This window comes from Zootoca vivipara, chromosome 17, assembly GCF_963506605.1.
Source record: "Zootoca vivipara chromosome 17, rZooViv1.1, whole genome shotgun sequence".
Taxonomy (NCBI): Eukaryota; Metazoa; Chordata; class Lepidosauria; order Squamata; family Lacertidae; genus Zootoca; species Zootoca vivipara.
This window is the reverse complement of record NC_083292.1, coordinates 37146543-37158457: the sequence shown is the minus strand read 5'-3', so window position 1 is coordinate 37158457 and position 11915 is coordinate 37146543. Positions and strand designations below refer to the sequence as shown.

The window sequence follows — 11915 nt, the reverse complement described above, 5'->3', positions numbered from 1 at the left end:
TCTGGCATTAAAGTCCCCCATTATGAGAATCTCTGACTTTGGAAATTCAGCCACAGATTTATCGAGGATAAATCTTAAATCCTCCCAAAACTGATTTGGATGAGAAGAGGAATAAGTAGATGGATTGTACAGGTTTACACATATGAAGTCCCCAACCGAGCTGTTAGTGATGTGCAGAGTTTGAATGCAATTACTCTCTAACCAAGAGAGAGGAGAGATATTAAGTTGAAGCTCCTGCAAAACAAATGTTACCAGGCCTCCGCTAGGGCGCCCATGCAAATGTGTTTTCGTTGCGGGAATCACAAAGGCGTCATAGCCCTGTAGGGACAGGGGGGATGAAGATTCTAAGCACCAGGTCTCTTGTATACCCATAATATGGAATTTCGCTAAAAACTCTTTCATATCCCTTATGTACCATGAGCAAAACCTCTTCCTCTTTTCCCCGTTCAGCTTCCTCACCCAAATTTAGAAAAGCTGACCTTTTTTAAAAGCAACAGATTAGGCAGCAAAGGGGATTTCAGCATTTATAGAGCATGTACCGGTATCTGTTCAGCCGGGGCTTCGTTGGGGATTAGTTTCAGTCTGAATAGATGAGCAAAACCTTTCACTCTCTCCCTCCCACCCCACCCCATCCAGCTTCTTCCTTTTTTTTCAGAATTCAGAAAACCTAAGTTTCTTTTTAGCAAAGCAAAACAGCTGCGCAACCTCCCCTTGTGTTTATGACACATTGAGCAGCTGCTCAGTAGTTTATTTGGCTTGTTTTAGCCCAGATAGATTCACTCTATCTGTCTCTGTGTACTTCCTCTCTAGGAGTCAAATTATATGACTTTAAGCCTTCTCTTTCCAAACAGCATCGCCTTGACATCGGTTCCCCCAGCCCCCCCAAATTGCAGTTGCAGAGATACAATCAGAAGGTCAGCCAGGGGGGTGTTTAAATCTTTCTCTCCAGCTCCATAACCCAGGTGGGCGGTCTGTTTGGAATTTTCTCCACTTCCAGATAGGGACAGGAGAGGGAGGAGATTTCCAGCCTGTCTACAGAGAACACCCTGTGGATCTGGATTGTCCAGCAACATCATTCTTTTAACAAACCTAAGTCGAGATATATAATTATCGTAAAATTTATACAATGCTTACCAGTAATTGTAAGTTGGTGGGGAGCCCTCAAAGCAGTTTTGCAAAAGGGATACAACAAAAAAAATATCAATGAAAAGTTAATGATGGAAGACCTTCAAAAAGTTAAAATGACAGTAGAATAAAAACAGATGAAAACTCACATCAGCTTTCTAAACATTTAAAATATGTTTAGCGAGCATCGAAAAGAGTACAGTGAAGATGCCTGTCATATATCAATAGGCGGGGAGATACAAAGTGTATATAATATAATCATTTTTATTTTATTTTTATTTTATTTTTATTCTTTTCAAGTTTATACATTTCGTTAGTTTTACAATCAATTTAACATTTCAAAATTTGACTTCCTCCCTTCCCCCCTTTCTGTGATTCCTTAAAATGTTTTTTTAATATCCTCTGCATACCCAAATTCATTTCATTACGGCATTTGAAGACCGAAATGTTCGTCAACGGAGACGTTCGAAAACCGAGGTACCACTGTAGTTGGAAGAGACATGAAAGCCGCTTCTTTTCAATGCAGCTGCAATTCCTAGCCAGCCTTTGTCTTTTCTGCTTTAATACATAGGTCTGATATTTGCAAATATGCATCAGTGTGTGTGAATTATTAGCATGAGTCCAGGGCAGTTGGGGTGCAGAACTTCTGGTGTTAAATATTCACATTTTAAGACATATAGAGGAAAAGCCAAGGAACAGATCTGATTTCACACGTCGATGGTTTTCCTGCTCTGCGGGGAGACTTGCTATTGCGGGGGGGGGGGGAGGTGTTTGCTGTGTTATTTGTTTGTTTTTGCCAACTGCGAGATGCTAAGCAACCCACAAACTGAGAAGAAAGACCTTGTGGTTTTGACATCCTGGCCTCTCTCCTTCCGTGCATGCACAGATAAAGACTGGAGCTCAAAACACACAACTCAGATGTTGCCTGATGCCACAGGGAACAGGCACATCACATGGGAATCCTATCTGGACTACTGTAAAGCACTGCACATAGGGCTGGCCTTGAAGATGGTCTGGAGGCTGGAACTAGTGCAGAGCTTGGCAGCTAGGCTGGTAGGTGGGAGAGCCCAGTGGGACAGTTCAACGCCAGCCCTGAAAGTGCCGCACTGGTTGCCATTCAAGGTGTAAATACAAGCATACAAAGCCCCAAACGGCTTGGGACCCAAATCCCTTTAAAAAGCACTTTCCCCTATATCAACCACCTCAGACCCTGGAAGAGAGAAAGGTTTTTAACTGTTGTTGTTGCTGCTGAAATGTTTGAAATGCCTTCTCAGTGACGTTTTTTTGCAATCACTTCCCTGGTAAAGTGTGTGTGTCTCCCTCATTACTGATAGGGATTTAATAAGCCTTCCTGTGCGACCCAGGCATTTAATAATAATAATAATAATAATAATAATAATAATAATAATTTATTATTTATACCCCGCCCATCTGGCTGGGTTTCCCCAGCCACTCTGGGCGGCTTTCAACAGAAAAATAAAACACAGTAATCTATTAAACAATAAAAGCCTCCCTAAACAGGGCTGCCTTCAGGTGTCTTCTAAAAGTCTGGTATTTGTTTTTCTCTTTGACATCTGATGGGAGGGCGTTCCACAGGCCGAGGGAGCTGGCATTTGTTCGCAGACAGCTTTCCGGGTCATGTGGCCAGCCTGACTAAACCGCTTCTGGCGCAACAGAACACTGTTGCAGAAACCAGAGCAGCGCACGGAAATGCTGTTTACCTTCCTGCCACAGTGGTAGCTATTTATCTACTTGCACTGGCCTGCTTTCGAACAGCTAGGTTGGCAGGAGCTGGGACCGAGCAACAGGTGCTCACCCAACAGGTGCATGGATTCGAACCACCGACCTTCTGATCGGCAAGCCCAAGAGGCTCAGTGGTTTAGACCACAGCACCACCCACATCCCTAACAACAAATCAATACCGTAAGTAATTAAGTAATGGCCGTTGCAGGGATAATCAGATGATGTGCATAAAGAGCTCTGCATACTTTAAACATACTGTTGTGGGTTTGGAGGGTCTGTATTGATGATGCTCTTCCAGTTGCCAGGGTCCTGTACCCAATGAGGGTTAGAATCTAATAGATGGGGAGGTTGCTGAACTGGTCAGAAACCAGGTAAGACAAAGCTGGCTAATTGAGTGTCCTCATCCGCATCCCCAAAGAATGAGCTCAATTGCAAGAGCTACAACTAAGAGGTGGTGCCCTGCAGGCTAATGGATGGGCCTTTCCTCTGCCCCCTCTCCTAGCTCCTGGGTAGGAGAACAAAAGCTATCTGCGTGTTTCCATCGGGAGGAGCATAGAAAGAGGATGATGTCCTTCAGTTTGTTAAACCTCCTTAGGGAACATGGGTAGGCTTAACAAAAAAAGACTAATAAATCAAATAGCAAGAAAACCAGCAAGAATCATAGAATCATAGAGTTGGAAGAGACCACAAGGGCCATCCAGTCCAACCCCCTGCCAAGCAGGAAACACAATCAAAGCATTCTTGACATATGCCTGTCAAGCCTCTGCTTAAAGACCTCCAAAGAAAGAGACTCCACGACAATCCTTGGTAGCAAATTCCACTGCCGAACAGCTCTTACTGTCAGGAAGTTCTTCCTAATGTTTAGGTGGAATCTTCTTTCTTGTAGCTTGAATCCATTGCTCCGTGTCCGCTTCTCTGGGGCAGCAGAAAACAACCTTTCTCCCTCCTCTATATGACATCCTTTTATATATTTGAACATGGTATCATGAACATGGCTATCAAGAAAATTCTTGGTAGAGCAACAAAGAATACTTCAGGATCCAAATAGCCAGACTTTTTTTTAAAAGTCTTAAACCATTTATTAATAATTTCTTCAGGGTGTGAGCTCAAATATCATTTGGGAGGGGGCCGCAAAGCTGAGGCGCCACCCTTTGTGGGAAAGGACTCATCTACTAAGACTTTGGGACTTTCCAAAAGCACATGCACCGGGGGGGGGGGGGGGAACCCTCTGGGCAGAGCAGTTCTAAGGAACCAGGAATCACCCAGTGAGATCATTCCAGGCTTCTAATTCACCAGAACTGGCCTCTCCCCCTCTTTGCAAGAGAGCCAGTGTTATGCAAATTTCTCCTCTCTCTCCAAATGAGGATAAGATAGCTGGTTCTGCTTCAACAGCAGGGGGAATTGAGCTAGACCAGTGGTTCCCAACAGGTGGTCCGCGGACCCCCAGGGGTCCGCAAGATATGCCAGAGGGGTCCGCAAGATGCTATTAGAATAAAAAAAAATTAAATATATTTTGTATGATAACAGATTTTTTGTTTTGGCCGCTTCCTGCATGAGCAGAGTCTAGCACAAAACTAGAATTAGATAGAGGCAGTAGTTCTGCTGTATGCCGTTAGGTGGCGCTTTACAAACACTACTGTTTTGCAAAGAGGCAGCGCACGCATTCTACTAACGCTCACCTCCCCAAGATGCTTTGCGCGCGCCGGCTTCATTTGTGCGCTACTGCGCAGGTACCCTGTCTTCTCCATTCCCCTCCCTCCTCCCTGGCGTGCACTGTCTCTTTGCAAAACAGTAGTGTTTGTAAACAAAGCGTTGTTTTTCGCAGAAGCTACAGTTCGCGTAGTTAAAAATGGATCGTTGGTTTAAAAGTGGTTCGTTAAAACGACAAAGGTCTACACATGAAGAGGAAGATAATGCATTTGATGTTCAAGCAAGTAAGTCAGTGACTCTCGAACCGATCTTGTCAGTGTCCATTGAACCTAAATCGTCGGCGTCCCTTGAACCTAACCCTTCCAAGATCAGTGTTAAGCTTACTGGAAAAATTAGATTAGGAATTAGGAATTAGATTTAGGATTAGGAATTAATGGGGGTCTTTGTCACAATAGCGGCTCGATGAGGGGTCCTCGAGAAAATTTTGTTGGGAACCCCTGAGCTAGACAAGTAAACAGTTGTCTGTGTGAAGGGGATGGGGAGCAGATCGTTGCTAAGAAAATGGGGAAGCTGCAAATTGTGGGGAATTTTGCCTTTCTGCAAATATAATTTGTTGCTTCTGCTGACCCCCACAGCTTTTGCTTATCTTACCACAAGGCTGTTAATGTGCCAGGAATGGAGCGAACAAGAGTCAGATTGCCAGTGCAGCTGCCCAGGGCAATTTGGACTGCAATAAAATATATGGCAAAATAATAATTAAGGGTGGAGATTATTGGGAGAGCAAAAGCAGGTGTCCAGGTATCAGTTGGAGGGTGTGTCTGAATAGCAGCTGCTGGAAACCACAGGGAGGGTACAGTTGCTCTTGGGCTTGAATCCTGCTTGTAAGCCTCCTCAAAGAGACATCTGAGGTTGGCCAGCTGTGAGAAAAGGATGGGTCATTGGCCATGATCCTGCAGGCTCATCTTATGGCATTCATTCCAAAGGCTGCCAATGGCCTTTGGAAACCTGCAGTATGAACCATTTGCTTTGGGAAGCTGTAGGTGAGGGGTCAGCAAACTTTTTCAGCAGGCAGCCGGTCCACTGTCCCTCAGACCTTGTGGGGGGCCGGACTATGTTTTTTTTTGGGGGGGGATGAACAAATTCCTGTGCCCCACAAATAACCCAGAGATGCATTTTAAATAAAAGGACACATTCTACTCATGTAAAAACACCAGGCAGGCCCCACAAATAACCCAGAGATGCATTTTAAATAAAAAGACACATTCTACTCATGTAAAAACATGCTGATTCCTGGACCATCTGAGGGACGGATTTAGGAGTGATTGGGCCGCATTCGGCCCCCAGGCCTTAGTTTGGGAACCCTGCTGTCGGCCTCATCTCCCTGTGGTTTCCAGCAGCTACTCTTCAGACACATTACTGGCTCTGACCCTGGAGGGCCCCCACGGAGGCTTCATAGGTGCCAGGAGAAGATATTGAGGTCACACTGCACCCTTGGGTGCCACACCGGTGGCCCACACCTTAAGGAACCTTGTTACATGCCACCCCAACCTCCGAGAGGTGAGGGACTCCAGCGGTTCCAAGCAGCTTCTTAGATCCAGTTTCCTTGGAATGAAGGCTACCTGAGGCTGGAACAGAGGCCAGCAGGGACTGTGGTGTCTTTAGGATATATATTTTTATTTACACACCTGTGCAACCTGAGCATAACATGGAGAGCCTCACAGCACTAACACCCCCCAAAGATCTCCATGAGCCACAGCTTAGGATCCAGCACAGAGCAAACATGTCCTTGTGTCTCCAGCTTCCAGCCTCCTTGCCGCCCAGCTTTCTTTCACTCTCTCTGGCTTTTGTTTGCCTACCTAGCAACTGTCAGGCTTTGGGGAATCAGCCCCCCCCCCCCAGCAGCAGATAAGAATATCAAACAAAAGGAGCGGCTTACCAGTTAGAATCTTTAATCATCACAGCGAGAGAACAAAGAACACATCTCCTAGAAATGGGGGTGCTCCCAATTAAGGGTCACCCCCCACCCTGTTCTGTCCCTATTAATCTACGTCACTCCTACATCTTTTAATCTGAGCTTGTAACCTCTGCGCTTTCTGTTCTGACACTTTCTGAGCTCTTTGTGACTTTGGAGGCGGGGAGGAGGGGTTGAAAGCTGTCCAGAGACTGTGAATCTGTTCACTCTCTCTCTTCTAGTGTTTCTTCTGCTAGCTGTTCCCCATCCAGTATTCCCCAGCTTCTGCCTTCTGAACTATGCCCCTCTGCAAACCACAGCTCCAAATCTATACAGTGGTACCTCTGGTTACGAACGGGATCCATTCCAGAGGCCTGGCCATATTCCAAAAATTTCATAACCGAAGGAGTGTTTCTGCGCACGCGCGAGCGGCAAACCCACTTCTGGGTTTGTCACAATCGCAACCCAAAGATTACATTACCTGAAGGTAACGTAACCCAAGGGTCCACTGTACTGTCCTCCTGCTCCTGGGAAGAATCAGGATTAGGATCAAGAGGAGAGGGTGGCTCCCACTATTCTTCCTCAGTGCAGCCCTCCTCAGCATGGTCCCTGACATCAACTAGGTGAGGGGGCAGAAGAAAGGGATGCTGATGAGGATACTTAAGTGTCCTCCTTGTCTTATAAGTTCAGCAACCTCCTCCTCTGCTGGATTCTAACCCTCACCGGGTACAAGACTCCAAGAAGGGTCTCAGACATCATCTAGACTGACCCAACTCAACCCCCTAAAAAACCTGCAACATCATGTTCTGCTGAGGTGCTTCTGCTTGCAATGCTGCTGTCTTAAACAAACCAGACACTTTTCTGCTCAGAGGATGACGACTTCTGAAATCTAACTTGGAACTGAAGGGAGGGAGAATGGCGGAAGTCCAGCTGGGCTGAACTGGGGTATTTTGGGTAGGGCTGCACAGATGGAATCTCCCAAGTTTGAAAAACAGGAAGGCCATCTTTGGGTTAGGATTGAAAGGAAGCACGGAGCGAGGGAGGAAAATTTACAGAATACCTTGATTCACAGCTGTGAATGAGGATAAAATGAAACTCGCATAAGAGCTTGGTTTTAAAAGTGTTGATACAGTATTGGCATGGGCAGCCATGAGCAGGGGTGTCCAAACGTTTTTCAAAGAGGGCCAGATTTGATGAAGTGAACATGCGTGAGGGCCGACCAAAGTTGTTGAATCCAACACAAAAGATGGAAGTTGTTGGACTTTTTTAAGGATTGCAGTTGTTGAGCTTTTTGGGGGGATTTTAGTCCAGGAAATAAATCAACACAGGGGATGGATAAAACCGACCAGAGGGCCAGATTAGGCCCCCAGGCCGGACTTTGGACATGCCTGGCTTAGGGTCAGTGGACTTCAAAAACCACCTGCTCACAAATGGATTACCCACCTTTTCTTCCCTGATCAGCTTCAGGGGTACCACCCTCTCTCTCTCTCTCTTGGTATCAGCCAGGCATTTTAAAAAGGCAGGGTCTCCTCAGTGGCAGCACCAGGATTGGAGAATTCTTCTAGATTCCCTCTCCTCTCTGACAGATTTAGGATGGGCATTCATTGGATCACTGAAAAAGAGGGACCATTCGCATTAAAGTTGCATTTTTCCGATTCATACCGATGGAGGCAAACTTAGAAGCTGATATCAAAATTTAACTAGAAACACAAAACACCTCACCTTAGCAGAGAAGACTGCAACCTGCATGCCCAGGTGCTGGCAACTCACCTTGCCCCTTTCTAGAATGTATTTATTAGTGTGCATTCTTCTTTTAGTACCAAAGAATAAAATCTACCAAATAATAAAATATAATAAAACTGGAATTAAGGGGTTTTCTCAGGACGGTGGGGGTTGTGTGTGCTGTGTCCTATTGACGTAGCAGTGGTGGCACTCGCCATTCTGATAGAAAATGCTCTGTGGTGGTGTCAAAAAATGGGGGTGTCAAGGAGGGTCATTCCATTGGAGGAATGTGCAGTGAAGGCACATTCCGGTGAATGTGCAGTGCTAGCTAGAGCTTTGTTTTGAATGCAGTTCTTCTCAAGAGAATACCAAGGTCTTTGTGGTGAACCAAAAAGTTCCCCAAGTGCAGACGGCTATGGTGTAGCTGCAAAGATCCTAACTATCGCTTCTGCAAAGCCAACCGCGGGGCTGCTGAGCAAGGCTGAGACCCTGAGGCCTCTTCTGGTTTCTCACCCCTCCCTCTCGCGCCTGAAGGCCACCACCTCTCGGCAGCCACAAGTAGGCTACTCTCTGACCACAACGCCCAAATGACAGGCTTGGCCGTCGCTTGGAGCAGCCGAACAGTGCAGATTTCTCCATCTTCTGCTCTCGGGTTGACAAGACAGCAGGCGGTGGGAAGGTTTGCGGAGAGGAGAGAGGCAGTGCGTTTTGACCCAAGTTCTTGCAACCGATTGCTGAACACCGAAGGCTAGCAGGGTGCTTTTTGTGATGTGCTTTCAGCTTTTATGAGAATAGAGAGAGAGCAGTCCCACCCACCCCCTTTGCTTTGAGAAGAGATGGCTGCCTTGCTTTCATTTCAGATTCAAAGCTTCCTGCTAAGAAAACCTTCCGTACTGAGCCCATGACCCTTTCCTACAAACAAAAGCAAGGTTTTTGTCTTCATGGTCCTGAATAAAACCTTGTTATAAATAGGGAAATGTATCATGCTGAATCAGTCCATTGTTCTGGAGATGCCAAGAATCAAACCTGGAATCTGCTCTGTATAGTACAGGTGCCTGACCACTAAGAACATAAGATCATCTTGCTGGATCAGGCCAATGGCCCATCTAGTCCAGCATCCTGTTCTCACAATGGCAGACCCTCCGAGTGTCCCTATTTTCCAGGGTTTACTGGACCAGTAACGTCTTAAGGGTATCCAGCACCGCGGGGCAAGAATCCTCCAGCGCCCCCCTACGGCGGCAGTAGCGCACGGCTGAGGGGCGGAGATGGAGGATGGCGGAGCCTGGACGGCGCGCACCACTTTGCAGGGGGCTGGCCTGGGCGCAGAGCCCACCTCCCGCAGAGGGGGCTGCTCAGCCTCCCGCCCTGGACCGGCCCCTCCTTGGCTGCTCCAGGATGCCGCAGTAGCGCACGGCCATTGAGCTTCCTCCATGAAGCAGAATCAGTGAGACTCCTGCCTAAAGTGGCAGCAGGCGTGTGGTGCCACTCTAGGCAGGAGTCGCGCTGATTCTGCTTCATGGAGGAAGCTCAAAGGCCGCACACTACTGCCGGCGTGGGGGTAGGGGGGCGCCGGCAGCAGCTGCTCCCAGACACCAGCCATTCAGTGCCCCTTCCGCACCCCTGGTGGCCAGGCACCCTGGTGTCTTGCGCCACCCAGCCCAGGCCTAGAGACAGCCCTGTCCAGGACGGTTTCTAATTTGATCCCGGAATGTCCCGCTTTTCCTTAGAACGTCCCTATTTTCATCAGAGAAATGTTGGAGGTTTTTCAATGGCCAGGCAGGATCCGAGCAGAAGAGCAACTCTCCCCTCCTTTGGCTTCCAGCAACTGATATTCAGAAGCATTGCTACCTCCAGCTATGGAAGCAGAGCAGAACCATCATGGCTAATTGACCTTCTCAGATTTGTCTAATCCTCTTTTATAGCTACCCTAGTTGATGGAAAACTCAGCAGTGGCCAGAGGATCGGAGAAGATCAGCCTACATCCCAATCCCTAAGGGCAGCGCCAAAGAATGCTCCAACTACCACACAGTTGCACTCATTTCACACGCTAGCAAGGTTACGCTTAAAATTCTACAAGGAAGGCTTAAGCAGTATGTGCACCAAGAACTCCCAGAAGTGCAAACTGGATTTCGAAGGGGCAGAGGAACCAGAGACCAAAGGTCCGTATAGTTAAAGCAATGGTTTTCCCAGTAGTGATGTATGGAAGTGAGAGCTGGACAATAAAGAAGGCTGATCGCCGAAGAATTGATGCTTTTGAATTATGGTGCTGGAGGAGACTCTTGAGAGTCCCATGGACTGCAAGAAGATCAAACCTATCCATTCTGAAGGAAATCAGCCCTGAGTGCTCACTGGAAGGACAGATCCTGAAGCTGAGGCTCCAATACTTTGGCTACCTCATGAGAAGAGAAGACTCCCTGGAAAAGACCCTGATGTTGGGAAAGATGGAGGGCACAAGGAGAAGGGGACGACAGAGGATGAGATGGTTGGACAGTGTTCTCGAAGCTATGAACATGAGTTTGACCAAACTGCGGGAGGCAGTGGAAGATAGGAGTGCCTGGTGTGCTCTGGTCCATGGGGTCACAAAGAGTCAGACATGACTAAATAAGTTGATGGTCATCACTGGAGTGCCACAGTTTAACTGTGAGCTGCATAAAGAAGTATTTTATTTTGTCTGCCCTGAATTGTTCAATGTTCAGATTCACTGCAGGTCCATGAGTCCCAGCTCAAAAAATGTTGCTTCTATCAACAGTTCCTTATTTAGGGTAAAAGCTGCTGGCCCTGTTTCTTTGTTTTTTTGGAAAACTCAGCTGTTTATGTTATGGTCATGAGTTTATGCTCATGACTTCTTGGTCAGGAACTGTGTTTACTGAGTCAAAGGGGACCTGCCTTCTTATTCGAAAGCTGCTAAGATTACTCAAAAGTCTTTAGTAAGGGCAGTGCTTTTTTTCTGGGGGGGACGCAGGGGTATGTATACCCCTAAACATTTTGTGAATCTGGCCCCATTGAGGGGCAGTATTTCAATATGAGTAGGAAAATGAGAGTACTCCAAAAACATTATTTTTAGAGGGGGGGAAGCACTGAGTAAGGGACTCTATAAAAAGCCTTTTTCTTTTCTTTCCTTTTTGGTTTTTAATTCTGAAAATGCAAAGGAGGTGGGGTTTTTAATATTATGGTTGTATGCAAAATGATTTTAAATTTATTTATTTTTCTAAGCCACACAGAAAACCTCATGCTATGCAGCACCATGCAAATGCCAACAAAACCGAAAGAAAGAGGAATAAATTTCACACTGTGCCATAATGCGCACATGTAACCTGTTCCCCCTTACATGATTTCGGTTATTTTTGCTACGGATCTGCAAATGCCAAAAGATAAGGCTCGCAACAACAGCACTGTGAAAATCTCTGGGACTTCACACAGATCAGACACTTTACACAGCTGGACTGAATGTTGTGTTTTTAGTGGCTTCAATGCTTCTCCAATTAAGTTTTTTTATTGAGGTTTTTGGGAAACAGCTACAAAAAATACAAACAGAATAAACCGAGTCCTCTGAAAGGTAGCTCTCTTGACCCTTACCCACCCATAGAAGGTATGCCACTTTGAGTTACTTGGGGGGGGGGTTCATGAAAATTGGTCAGCATTTTGGTTCCCCTTATCCTACAATGCCCATATTTCAGTGCAATGTTCCCTGATATTTAAAGGATTGCAAGTGCTTTCCCTTGGG

At 46.5% G+C, this 11915-nt stretch overlaps 1 protein-coding gene across 1 annotated transcript in view; it reads right to left on the bottom strand.

Moving 5' to 3' along the window:
- Nucleotides 1-647: 647 nt before the first annotated feature.
- The window catches only part of LOC132591353 (SLAM family member 5-like), a 34495-nt gene continuing 23227 nt past the window's right edge, over nucleotides 648-11915 (bottom strand). Inside the window, exon 6 of the mRNA XM_060269723.1 lies at nucleotides 648-8081. Coding sequence (XP_060125706.1) covers nucleotides 8079-8081 — 3 coding nt within the window. The 3' untranslated portion in view covers nucleotides 648-8078. The remainder of the gene's footprint in view (nucleotides 8082-11915) is intronic.